At 36.0% G+C, this 14,330-nt stretch overlaps 1 protein-coding gene and 1 pseudogene across 2 annotated transcripts; both read right to left on the reverse strand.

Moving 5' to 3' along the window:
• Positions 1–7,346: 7,346 nt before the first annotated feature.
• On the reverse strand, positions 7,347–10,765 carry LOC113329799 (annotated as a pseudogene).
• A 15-nt stretch (positions 10,766–10,780) lies between these two features.
• Positions 10,781–11,720, reverse strand: LOC113329399. Of its 2 annotated transcripts, none has more exons than XM_026576279.1 (3): positions 11,598–11,720; positions 11,302–11,400; positions 10,781–11,265 (listed from the first exon to the last, which is right to left on the reverse strand). In XM_026576279.1, exons 1-3 carry the CDS (start codon positions 11,614–11,616, stop codon positions 10,781–10,783), a joined length of 603 nt encoding a protein of 200 aa, XP_026432064.1. In that variant the 5' UTR covers positions 11,617–11,720. The 2 variants fall into 2 exon arrangements, with proteins under 2 accessions (XP_026432064.1, XP_026432065.1); XM_026576280.1 differs by having other exon boundaries at positions 11,500–11,676.
• Positions 11,721–14,330: the final 2,610 nt, after the last annotated feature.

Consider the following 14,330-nt stretch of genomic DNA (forward strand, 5'->3'; position numbering starts at 1 on the left):
CAAATAAAGAGCCGATATTTAGAAGCTATAATTGTTTGCAATAAATACATGAATCGCATGAGTATAAGAGTTGGTGAAATCCTGAGTCCTAGTATCTATTGATCCTGTGACATTTACTGTATATATTTTTGTTTAAAAATCTTCACAAGTCCGAGCAACGAATTCTTACTTATCACTGGAAAACTACAACAAAATGGCGTCGCCGACGGGGACTTGTACATAGATTTGTTTTTAGGTTTATTTTTATTTTTATTTTTATTTTTATTTTTGTTCTTTTTTACTCGTTTTGGTATTTTTGTTTGCTTTCATACTTAGAGCTGAGCTAAAGAAAAATCTATGGAGTGCTGAAAAGAAAAGCGAAGCCAAAGAAGGAAAGGAAAGAGGGGTCCAAAAAGAGTGCAAAAGAAGTTTTGTATATAGCTGTTTTATTTTATTTTTTTTAGAATTTGTAAATAGGTTTTATTTTTCGTAATTTTTGTAAGTTTTGGACTTATTTTTCTTTGGACTTTATTTTGGACATTGGACATTGTTTTTAAAACTACAAGGAAGGGTTACAAAAATTAAATAAAACTGTTTGCAGGGAAGGACGACGATTACGATATCGGCTCGGCCCCTCGGGTTCGTACACTGACATCGGAGTCGGTGGCCTGAGTCAACTTCAACGGTTCATCGCCCGTCAGGTACGGGATGTAAGAATCTATCCACCCACGAATCCCCTGTCAGTGGGTTTTATTTGACAAAACAAACACCCTCGCAAATAGAATGTCGAACTGGTATCACGATCGCCAATACAACGAATATCCGTATGAATTTCCAAATGGAAGCTACAACTTTGACCATAGTGTGAACAATGGTTGGGAACATCAACCTTTCCAAGGTTATGGTTCATACCAGGGTGAGCCCAATTACTATTCACACACACATCAGTCATACGAGCAAGAAAATAAGGAATATTATAGTACTAGTTCCTCGTCTTTGGACAATATAATTACAATGTTAAAAGCTAGTCCTTATTATGATCCTTCTAAACCTGTCATTCCTAAAGAAGAGTCTCTCAAACAATTAACTGAGAATACAAATAGGTTTTTGTTAGAAATGAATCAACAAAATGCAGCCATGAGTGAGCCTTCTTTCCTAGATACCATAAGGAATTCATGTGAGACGACTCAAAAGCGTTTGTTAGAGGCCCAAAAAGGAATTGCTTAAAATAATCTTAAATACAGTGTTTCCGATAGTAACCTTGAGGATAATTATTTCCATAATCAGGATGACGAGGTTAGAATTGGTGACACTACTTTAGATGAGGTTCAACCATTTTCATGCTATAATGACGATTGTGACGAGGATAATGTTGATGAAGAATTTGAAATCTATATGCATAGTAATCAGGAATTTATTACTCCAAATATTGAGCTTCACGAATATAATGTTATCTTTGGTTCAGATCCTAATAATTTTAACAATTATTCACCTATTCAAAAGTATGAGGATTTAACTAGAGATACCCCCGTTTTAGACGATGTAGTATTTCCTTTAGATTACGAAGCCAATGATGGTTTAGAGGAACCAGTTTATCTTGACAATATTGTTTTCGTGTCGAACGATTTAGAAACTGTAATCGATGATGGTTTTGAGGAACGGTTTTGTCCTGAGAATACAGTTTTCGAGTTGTACGATTTAGAAACACTAGTATCAAATGAACTCGTAGAGATTAGTGACGATGCACCGCATGATTATAACTTAGAAGAATCAATATCCCATTTTCGGGAATCTGATGACCTAGAAATTAGGGAGATTGTGACTAGTCTAACTAGAGACACTAAAAACTCTAAGTTTTGGGGTGATTATCATTCTACATGTGCTTTAACTCTTATAAATGTCCCTCACTTGGGACTTGATATCAATGCCTCAATCATCTTACAAAATTATCTTCATACACGTTTTCCTGGACCTAGTAATTTCCATAAGGAAGTTTAGTCGTTAGAAACCCATCCTCTAGTTGATGTGGTTTACCCAGGCTATGATACCAAGATCGATTTTGTTTTCCCACCAAAAAATTTTCTACCAATTTTGGGAACATATGAGTTTAAAATGTGTCACTTATTTAGTTATGAGACTATGCTTAAGTACTTTAGGAGATTAGAATCGACACAGTTGTTTAAGAAAGACCACCAATCTCATTTTGGTCAGCTGTGTAAGTCAAATCTGATTGACTTTTGATTTTCTTCCTCTTCTTCATACAAAAATATGGCACACTTTAGTACAACGGAAGAAGAGGCACTAATTTATGGTTGGGTCATAGAAAGCAACGATCCAATTCATGGAAAAGATAAAAAGGGTGCAATATTTTGGAGTAAGATTATTAAAGAGTACAACAAAAGAAAAAGTCCCAATGGTATCAAAAGAGATAAAAAAGCATTGCAAATAAAGTGCAACACAATAAGAACCAAAGTGAAGAAATATATTTCTTTTGTTAGGCCTTACTTCAGAAACAAACCTACGGGGATGACCGAGGAGGATTATGTAAGTACCTCAATTTTTTTAATGTTTTCTTTCTTCCATTTTGTTATCTTTCTTTCTTTCTCTAAAATTTTCCTTTTATTATTTCCCCACTATCATCGTGGAAAGCAGAATTATGAAGCATCGACTGGAAAACTTTGGAAGTACGATTCGATTTTCCAGATCCTGAAGACTTATCAACCCGATTACAACCCGGTGGTGAATAATGATGATGGAGTCGGTACTTCCAACCAACCTAGTCAACAAACTCAAGTTACTCAAGAAAATGAAGATAATAATATGGATGAAGATTTGCAAAATATGGCAAGGTTTGGTGGCACTTCATCTACTCATAATTCTGAATCCTCGGATTTATCAAACAGAAGGCGCTATTTCGAACAAACCGATGATGTTAGAAGTGAAGGTAGATATCAAGGAAAGAAAAGGGCTCGTGAGGCTAAAGCATGGCAGAAATCAGATGAAAAAATGGATAAACTCATCGAACTTCTTGAAAACGCACAAGCACAAAGAGAGGCCAAATATGAAAGAGAGGAAGAGTATCTAAGGAAGAACTTGGAAAGCTCTTCAATCTTGGCACAAACGCAACAAAGAGAATCGGAAATGAAGATCCGACGACAACCCTTGGATGAATTATAAGAATGTAAGAGACCCATCTACACAATATGGGAGAACGAGATTTTAGCCCGTTATGGTTTGGACCCTATCCCCTAAACTAAAGTGATAATTTAAGTTATTTAGAAGTAGGATTTCAATTTCAATGTACTTTTTAATGTTTTAAGTTTGTAGGATTTCAATTTCAATGTAGTTTTTTATGTTTTAAGTTAGTAGGATTTCAATTTCAATGTACTTTTTGAGTTTCTTCAAAAAACATTGTAACATTGTTTGCAATGTAATGGAAGATTATAAATTCTCAAATGGCTACATTTACTTTGATAAATTCCCAAATTTTGAAACAAAATACGATTGAAACAAATTACCAAACATGTAGAAATCGAATTCTGGAAAACATAGCCTTAATTTCCAAATTTTGAAACAAAATACAATTGAAACAAGTTGTCGAACATGTAGAAATGGAATTCAGGAAAAATTAGGGTTCAGAAGAAAAAAAAAAAGTCAAGCGCTGGATGGAGCAGCGTTGGCATCCAACGCCGAATGGAACAGCGTCCATCCCAACGCCTAACCATTCGGCGTTATTCTCTGGAATATTCTCTGAGCGTTGAACCATTCGGCGTTTTTGTTACTTTTTTAGCGCTGAACCATTTAGCGTTTCAATCTCGCTGCTAGTTGAACTGCGAGCAAATGTTAGGAAAGAGAACTAGCCAGATAAAGTGTTAACTCTTTCCCCACACTTTTTTCATGATTTACAATATATTTTGGACAATCTCTACATCCAATCTCTCCCATAAGACTTAGCCTTACGAATTGCCAATTTCTACAAATCACACAACCAAAATTTTGATTACTAGCCTCTCACCGATGACAAATTTATGACCGTCATCAAACTCTTACTTTATTTACCAATTACCACTAGATTACTGCTATTGCAGTAGGGGCCGACGAAGAATCAAATCTGACAATCAAGTAATGAGATTATGGGACATCAATGAGCCTGTTACACGAATAAATAAACAATCGATTGGTATAAAAAATTTAAGACTCTGTGGACGCGCTTAATTAAACGAAGAAACATAACTGGTTTAGTGCTCGCATAATGTAAATTCGTTTAAAGTCATTTTCTACTTGGCACTTTTGATGAAATGTTGCTCTCCTCTTTCCCTCTCTCTTAAATCACGTCAATTCATCTCTTTTTCTCCACTTTAGAGTTGTCCTGGGAAGGATCCTTGTATACTAATGCCTGGTGAACACGTGCTCACTGAAAGCGAATAAGGGTATATTGGTAAACTGAGCTATGTTTTCAGTCAAAAACAGACCTAGATCAATAACTTCTCATTTTTTTTCCTTCATTCCAGTAAACCCTCATCACAAAACCAAAATTTCGAAAATTTGTTTGTTTTTTTTTTTTTTTACTTTCAGCTGATCGGTGAATATAAATAAGATGTTTAGACTAAGTATTATGGGGTGTTAATCTAGTTGTCCACGTCAGTTAGGACTATCTCCTTGCGGGAGTGCTAATCTAGTAGCTTGATTACCAGTCCATGTCAGCTGGGACCATCGCCCAGCGATGAACCATTCCGTAACCAGCACTGAACAGTTTAGCGCTTTATATCTCAGCCGTCAGATTAAAGGTAAACCTCTCAGCGCTGAATGGTTCCGCGAAAAGGTGGTTTTCTGGGCGTTGAATCATTCAGAGTAAATATCTAGCTGCTAATTCACATGCTAGAACCGGTAGGAGAAAGAACTAGTGTTAACTTTTAGGCCACACTTTTCCTTTGAATTGCAACACTTAACTGCTAATCTAGCAGCTCAATCTAGCACATAAGACTTAGTCTTGGATGCTTTTTGTTCTGTATCACGGGGTTTATAAGCGGGTTTTTGGAGATACTTAGATTTGGGCAATAGATTAACGCCAAGGGAAAGCTGTTTTTCTGTTTGTTTTTTTTTTGTTAGAGATCAGTAACAGTAGGAGAAATTTCCATTCAACTGCAAGGTCGCAGAGAAAATCAATTGGTTGGATGCAGATAGAACAACAGTAAGTAGCAAATGCTCCATACCTCCCTTCTTTATCAGAATTTGTCCCTGTCTTTAATAAATTTTTGCTGGTGATGATATTGTTATGTCAAGTATTGAAGCTATCGTCTTGTAAAAAAGTTGATACATGAATTGACATTTGAAGAGTGAATCAGATTTTTTAATGATTTTTTTTATGGTTGATTCATTATTAGTTTAAACGATGGATTCACTGTAATGGGTTGTATCAAGATGAGGATATAAAAAATTTAGTTTCTCTTTTGATTCTAATGCCATCATTGACTGTCGGAAGATCAAAATTTAACTTGACAAAGGAAGATCGAAATTGAATGGGTTGGGTGGAAAGAGATGTCAAACTAAATCAGGTAGGTGTTTACGGGTCAGGTCTAAGGTACACGTATACCCAAATACCAACATCTTCTTCACCCGTTTTTCTTCTACTGCAGTTGTTTAGAGTCCGAATCGTTTGATCAATCTAATGAATTTCTTCATTAAGTTTGAACTTAAAATCTGTTTGTTTGATTGTATATATAGCAATTTTGTGATTAATCTTATTGATTATGTCGATTTGAATCTCAATTTCACTAAACTGTAAACTGTTTGTTTTTTTTGTACAAACAAATTGCAGTTTAAGTGACCCTATAGAAGGGCTCTTAAGTGACCCAATTTGTCTGTAAACGTGACAGACAAATTGCAGTGTAAGTGACCCTATAGAAGGGCTCTTTAACAGTCGGCCAATTAACTACTAATTAAACTCTAAATCACATCTTCATGATGGATCATAACATTTCTCAACATCAAGAAAATGTTCGTAATAATCAACCCAGATCTTAAGTCCTCTAGGTCCGGAGAAAAAAGATGAAACGCTCAGTTGGTTAGAGCGAGAAAGTGAACTTGAGATGTAAAAAGAAAACCATATATTTCACCCATATTTTATTACAGGTGTCAAATGAACCAGATTTTTATGGAGAGGTCTGTTCCGTTATTATGTTATCATTGTTTCTTCATCGAATGGTGGAGACGACACGGTCAAAAACTGTAAAGTCATCGGAGCGCTCCTCATATATAAGATCCCCAATTTTTGCAGGAACATAAATTAGGAACGTATATACGCGTTCCTAATTTATTTATTTTTGACCAGGACTGTTTTTACACTACACTTTTCAAGTTTTATTTTAATTTGAAGCAGTGCAGGGTCTTAATGATCGAATTAGTTCGATCTGATTGAGTTTAAATGCAATTAGGGACCCCGAAACTTCAACTATCGAACCAATTTGGAAAATGATGATCAATTTCGATGTACGAAACTGCAAAGATACATTACACCACATTTTTAAGGTTTTCTTTTCTTTTTGAAATAATTGATGACCAATTCGAATTTTGATCAAATTGATGGTATCTGACAACAACAGGGGTTGTAAGACTCTCATTATCAAATAAATTTTAGATACGATCAACTACAATTCAATCAAATCGATCAATAAATAAGAAAAAGTGGCGCGACATACATTTAGCAGATAAGTTACCCTCCTTACAATTGACCATTAATAGACCACATACGGGCTGTAGCTCGTTTCACCAACCCTTAATTTTTGGATTATCGAAGAGGGTCCTTTCATATCAACCGATTCTAAGTTTTCTTCTTTATTCCACGAAGATCATGTAGAGGAATAAGTTTACAAAATGATTAGCATTAACCGATTCTTGGTAAAAGTCAGAATATGTGAAGACACCACAGAATCGGTCTATAAATGTATGAGTATAAACCCATTTGGAGTACTAATGTTTTTTGAACTCTGAGCTCCTAAATCTGTTTTTATGTATGTGATTCATCTATAAACTATGGAAATTTTCTGTTCAATTATGTTTTATCACAATAGATTATGGAAATTGTGATTCATGTTGTGCCATTAACACACAGGTTATTTATAGTACAATTAGAAAAGCAATACCAATTTTTGAAGTCCAATTAACACTTTCATAAATTTCAAAATTAATGCCTTCTATTAAGAGCTTATATTAACATCCAGATTTAATATTATTATTATCAATACAACAAACATTACATTTCATCTTTTTGTAATTATAAGGCAGTTCAAAAACATTGAAAGATCCTAGTCTCATTCTGAACCGTCTATTTACATTACACACTGCATAAACCATGTAACAACTAACGATTCTAAAATTTCTGAGAATCAAATTATCAATATTTCCCGAGTAATAGACGTTTTCTGGAAAAAAAATAATATCAAAAGTCGCATACAACAATCGAAACCTTTATCATAGAGAAGAAATCAAAACAGCCACACATTTCTCCACATTTCAAATACAACAAAGTAGCAGAAAAAAATAATTCAACTATACTTGAAGTAATCGGGAACTAGTATGACTGAGGTCACATAATAGTACATGGTTTCAGCTCACGAACAACAACACCAATACTATTTCCGCCAAGATCTTGTTGATTACGTTTTAAAATTTCAATTTCCCGTTGAAAATTTTCTCTGTGTTGTCTTTCCCGTTGGCTGGACTTTTTAGCCTGCAAGGTTGTCCATATTAGTAAGTAATTGATTCTAAAAAACTAAAAACAACAGAAGAGATTTAAATTAAATTAAATTAAAATAGATTTGATTCGTCTCTCTATACCTTTTTGAGTTCTTCTTCTAACACCTTTTCCCTCGATGTCTCATTTCCATTGCCCCAATCAGATGACTTCTGTTGAGCCGTGTGATTCTTCGAGTTTTCCGCCCCATACGCACTTCCAGTCGGATATTGAACTTGTTCACACGTCATAGACGTGTTGGCCTCATGCTTGCCCAGTGCTTCTTTCTGCAGTCGAAGTACGCTAATTAAATCAAGATAATTCAGCAAGTAAATATAGTTAGGGTGTACTTTGATAAATTGGGATTATGATTTATGAACTTTATTCTCCACCGAGATGGTGGGATAAGAGTTGTCTAAAATTGGTAGGGTTACCTCATTACCTCCTCTTTGCTTGACGTGTCATTTTTATATTTTTGTTCATTTTTTTAATATCCTTTCTGTTTTCTAGTAAAAAATTGCTATGGCAAATGTTGGTCAACTATGACGACCTCTGAAAGAGTTTGTCATGGGATATAATAACAATATCATGAAGAGAAAAAAAATCCGGGTGGCCTATACCTTAAAGACCATGAAGATTTTTTATATATTTCAAACATAATTGGTTAAGGTATTACCTTAATAAATTTAATGGCCTTAAATATAATCAATGATGTTATAACTATAACCCACATAAAATAAGTCATTAATTCAAGCAAACGGGTTCATGTTATTATTAACATAACCCATAAAATTATACATAATTTTTATATATAGCCTAAAATAAATTATCAAATCCCTAAATCAAAAAAAATAAAATACAGTTAATCATGTAATTTTCATAATTAGATTAATGTAATATATGTGGCATATATAATTGATGATCTTAAAATACCCAGTTTTATGTAATCATGATTTAGAAAAAGTAAAATCATCTTAGAATATTTTTTTATAGAATAATAATTCTTATGGAGTTTTAGAAAATTGATTTTAGGAAAAGAATCAAAACCCTAGCTGATTTCATTTCGTTTTTCGCTTGCTATTGTTGTGGAAAAGTCATAAAGGAATAGTTAGAATATATAACCTCATCTGAAAATCATGATTTAGAAAAATAACATCGCATTATAGAAAGGGTGAAATGCTGGGTCTATTTTTTTTTTTTGGAGGAAAAGTAAAAAAATTAAGGTTTATAATAGGGTGATTTGTAAGAATAATGAGAGAATGACTAGAAAGAAATTGAAATATGAATTAGTTTGGATCAAAAAAGAATAATTAGGGTTTGTATATTAATTTTGGGAAAGAAGTAGGATTATTAGTTAAAAATTAAAACTCGTTTGGTAAATTTTGATTTTGATTTTAACTTAAACTTTTTAGAATATATTTAATAAAAGCATGAGTTACATTTAAGAGAAACCAATTTTAATTATGACAACTCTTATAAGTTTTTCCAAAAACATTTCATACTAGAAAGATCTTGATGGTTTGTTATTTAAACCAAGACGACTTTTACGGTCTTTTATAATAATCGCCATGTTCGAAAATCATTGACTCTTAAGTTATAACCAAAACCAAAAATAAATAAATAAATTAGTTTATTAGAAGATAAAAATTATATATCCTTGAAAATAAATAAAAATAATAAGATTAATCCTAATTAAAAAGGGACGTAACCATTAACAAAAATATATGGCTAAGCCGATAAGGTGTTTTACGAACTACTCCAAAATAACCAATAATCGTATATTCAGTTTTATTACCTAGTCCCTGATCCCATCCCGCAAGTAGTTTTAATCTCAAAAAATAATAGAATGCTTTTGCAATCCAAAAAGACCCTTATGAAATGTTGTGATCGGGAATTTGTGTTATCCGGGTGAAATTTTTAATAACAAAAACTCTCACCATATTTAATTTTCCTCTTTTTAAGTGGGTCTGCTGAATTCATTCACCAAGTGAGATAAGTGCATTGGATTGAACAGACAGAACAAAGTTGTAACGCAGAATAAAGTTGTAATGTGATTCTTTGTATTTAGAAAACGCACCTTCATCCTTTCAAAGGCTTCACTTTTGTATGGTTGTCCGTTTTCGTCTCTAATCTGTCCTATACATTTCATCAGTTGTTGAACCTGATTTTTCCGCTGATTTTCATCTTTAGTCCTATTATCAAATAGAAGAACTCGGTATTTGCAGAGCTGGAGTACTGTCTGTTGGATCATCCAAGAAGTTACAGTATGTTATAACCCATCAATCCATTATACCATTAACTTGTTATAAAATTATAATAAATAAATAGCCATAAAATTCATAAAAATGTGTTCAAATACTAAATCATAGAAAAACCTTTAACGAAGAGGGACATGTACATGAGAATTCCTGAAAGGTCATTTCTAGTTCATCACCACCGGTAAAAACAACAACCACGTAATCAAAGATCTTTTCGCCGAATATTTTCCCTAAACTTTGAATAACACCTTCTTCTTTAGTCGAAAACCGAGTTTTAATAGAACAAACCAAAATGAATCCATGGATCCCATCCTTTGCAAGAGTTATGCATTTCACCATCTCATTTGCTAAGTATTCAGGTCTATCAGATCCTTTTGACAAATCAAATAGCCCTGAAAATAATGACATATCACCGCAGGAATTTTTTCTAGGTGCTTAATTAAGATGTTCCACTCTTGTGTGCAAGCATACGAAGAGAAACAAGAATTCAAATAAAAAACACGTATGTATGTATACCTGGTGTGTCAATGACATTAACAACTTAACCTAATACCTTTTGGGACGGTTTTTTGTCCTTTTGGGACGTTTTTTGGCCGTCCCAAGAGACCTTCTGTTTTGTAGTGGTTGTTCCTAATTTGCAAGAGGTTGTGACACCGGAAGCGGAAATCTTAGAAACGAATTCCTTCTTTCCAAAGATGCTATTACCAAGAGCACTTTTCCCGTTCCCAACTCTTCCAAACAGAACTAAGGTTTTCGCTTCTCTAGATGGGGCAACAGGTACTATTCGATCCTCTTTTGGGAAATGGGCGCGTTACATCCAGGTTTCCGTTTCTCTAGAAGGGGCAATGGGATCTATTCGATTTTCTATAGGGTAATTGGCACCTTCGGTCCCCCAAACAAGAGTTTCCGTTTCTCTTGATGGGGCTATGGGCTCTATTCGATTTTTGAAAGTGAAATTGGAACCTTCCACTCCCATATCTAAGCTTTTCGCTTCACTATATGGGACAACCAGCTCTCTCTGGTTTTCTATTTGGAAATTGACACCTTGAATCCCCCGAACAAAGGTCCTTGCATCTCTAATTATGGCAGCAAGCATCATCAGATCTTCTGTAGGGAAATTAGCACCTTCAATTCCCCTATCAAAGGTTTTCATTTCTGATGTGGCAACGGGTTCTATCTGATCTCCTATAGGTAAATTGACAGCTTGAATCCCCGTAACTAAGGTTTTCCCTTCTCTAGATGGGGCAACGGTTTCTATCTGATCTTCTACAGGGATACTGGCCCCTTCCATCCTATCTTCTATAAGGAAATTAGCACCTTCAATGCCCCTATCGAAGGTTTTTACTTCTGTAGATGTGGCAACGGTTTCTGTACCATCTTCTACAGGTAAATTGGCACCTTCCATCCGATCTTCTTTGGGGAAATTGGCACCTGACAGAGATCAATTCATAGTTAAAAACATATCAATAATAAATTAATCAACATGCTTTAAAACCTCATCTGGTTAAAATGAGGTTCAGTATAACATACTCTTCATATTGTATGAAAACCTTCAAAGGAGATGAATTAACTGAGCAAGCAGGTGTTAATAGTTTTAGCAGAACTAAAATAGTTGAGTTGTGTCATACTATATATATATATACACATATTTCGGGAGAGTGTTGAGGAATAATAACTTCTCTTTTCTTTGTCTTCGCAACACACCGAAGCTGCTATTCATCTACTGGTTTCTTACATTATATCTTTATAGGTGTATGTACATATTTCATTACTCGCCACGTATTCGTGGAGAAACACGTGGGAGACATATAAACCCAGGGCATCGAGATATGATGCCACACGTGGATAGCCAAGAAACGTGTCTCATCAAGGCAAGATCATCATCTGACAGATCTGATGGATAGGGATTGAGGGGCACTGAGATACAAAGCCATCGAGAAACACTGAAAAGCACCCAGAGATCCACTTTATCCCATCTCGAGAAAGATCCCAGATCAACGGCTGAGAGGAAGTTTGACTGACACAGATGTGACCAGACAAAGAGACACTTGTCTGACACGAGCAGACATCCATCTACCCACATTAAATACCAGAGAGATAAGCACGTGTCAATCAGCTCGTGGAAGAGGCGAGGATAACCCTTCGTATTCAAGCTCAGACCGCAGCGTACGCCAAAGACCTCTGCGTAATGGGCACAAAGCACAAGAAGATAAGATTACAACGGCACCTCAGAAGTAGGACCCACGTTCCAACCCTATAAATACCCCTCCTCACTAAGAGGGAAGGGGTCGACCAATCCAGAGAAATTATAGGAGAATATAGGAGAGAGAAATAGGAAGAGTAAGTAATCCCCCTACTTCCGCAGACCTATGTATATCCTAAAGTCATTCGACTATCTTTGTAATCCTTCAATACATAGTGAAACACCAGCACCGTGGATGTAGGCCTTAGTGCCGAACCACGTAAATCTTTGTCTTATTTACATTTCAGCACCTTACATTCTGCGTGGAATTTCATGTGCTTCACATTTATACTAGATTCTATGTTTATTCCTTTATACGAACACTATTTATGATAATATTCGACTAGACGATGATAAGCCCGAAGGCTTCGAGTCGATGAATCGATATAATCATCCCCTTTACACATGCGGCGTACAATTCTAGAATTAGAATGTATATGAATATTGTTTGTGAACACGTGGATGGCGTCGTAATTTATGTGTTCACAATCTGGCGCAAGAAACAGGGACTTTGTCCCGGTAAAAGATTTATCTTATCCTGTGATTTCACCTTAAACACGCATTATGGTTGTGCCCTATTCTGGGTTCAGCGTGCTTTCAAAACCTTTTGTATTCTGGGTTCATGGTCTTCATTTTCACAAACACCATTTCAAAGCATACAAATCCACGACTATCTATCACAGACTTGCACGTGAGGCATTTTTTCTTTTAAAACTAAGACTTAATAATCCAGATTCATGAGTTCTCGCGACGGATCTGCCTTTTCAAGAGTTTTCCTTTTCAAAAGTAGTCTGAAAACAAGGTCCATGATTATTTATTATAGGATTTGTATTGCGAAAACTAGACCGATGGAGTCTTTATATTTATCTTTTATTAAGGCCCTTGGGCAGCTCATTTCCTTCTATTCCAATAATTTTTCCGATACGAATGGCACTAAACCGATCCTCATGGATATCTTTTGTTCTCTTTATTTATTTCCCTACGCAGAAAGAAGACTAAAAATGGAAAAGATACTAGAGGCAGGAAAAACCAAAGCCTCATCAAAGGAGACATCGAGGATCACCCCGGTCATGACCCGAAGCAAACAGAAAGGAGACAAAGCTAAAACAGCCACTCAGAGACAGGATGCTACGGAAATCACCTCACCTATGAACACTAACTCCATTACAACCACGGCTCTCAAAAAAGCAGCCACAAAGAACGACGCAACTGTTGCGGCCCTCCAGGCTACAGAAGCTAACAAGACTTTGGTTTCAAACCAAATCCATCAACAAAGAATAGGGGTGGCAGAATATATGACATATCAGCCCGCACATCCACCAGTCTTCGGAATGCCGTCAACCAACAGTCAGAATCAAACCATACCAGTGGTTTTAGCACCGAGGGTGGAAGCTCAACCGAGGGGACCAAACTTGGAGATACCAACAATTGAATCTGATCCGCTGCCACCCTCAATACACACAGTAGACGAAGGGGGAACTATGGCCGTAGGGGTACAAGTCGGAACTCCCAATCAGGGATCAAACCAGTCCCAACGATTGATGGCAGATCTCGAAGATTTGAAAAAGAGCCAGCAGGTCTACGCAGATGCCGTAGCTCTTCTGTCCAGGGAGAACCAAGAATTGAAAGATAGGATTGCCCAAAGAACGAAGACTAGCCAACAACGGGACGAAGCAAATTCTAAAGCACCAGAGCCTAACCGAGACCGAAAAATCACCCTAGCAAACGCCGCTAAAGGAAGCAGTGCGTCCGATCCGGAATATGCCGCCGAAGACTTGGACTACTATGACAGTGAAGATCGAAGAAAGAATCGGCCAACTGAGCATGAGAACGTGGGATATTACCGCGCAATGGAGGAGCTGTGTGATGAGATGATGGCTGAGATCAGGCGGTTAAAAGCCAGACAAGGTGGAGGAAGGCATGAAGAGGTGATGAAAGAAGCTAAATCCACGCCCCTAACTCATCGCCTGGAAAATACCCCCATTCCGTTAAAGTGCCATGTCCCAACTTTTGAATGCTATGACAGATCCAGTGATCCCGCGGCACATATCTGGTATTATAATCGTATCTTAACCCGATGGAGTCAAAACGATTCCGTCCTCTGTAGGTATTTCCCATC

Source organism: Papaver somniferum, unplaced genomic scaffold (assembly GCF_003573695.1).
Source record: "Papaver somniferum cultivar HN1 unplaced genomic scaffold, ASM357369v1 unplaced-scaffold_117, whole genome shotgun sequence".
Taxonomy (NCBI): Eukaryota; Viridiplantae; Streptophyta; class Magnoliopsida; order Ranunculales; family Papaveraceae; genus Papaver; species Papaver somniferum.

What these genes read in the sequence shown, in the direction of transcription:
- LOC113329399 (XM_026576279.1), bottom strand. An exon ending in TACAGAAGTAAAAACCTTCG is followed by an intron (nt 11,266 to 11,301) that starts ATAGGGGCATTG and finishes TCCTTATAGAAG; the next exon opens with ATAGGATGGAAGGGGCCAGT.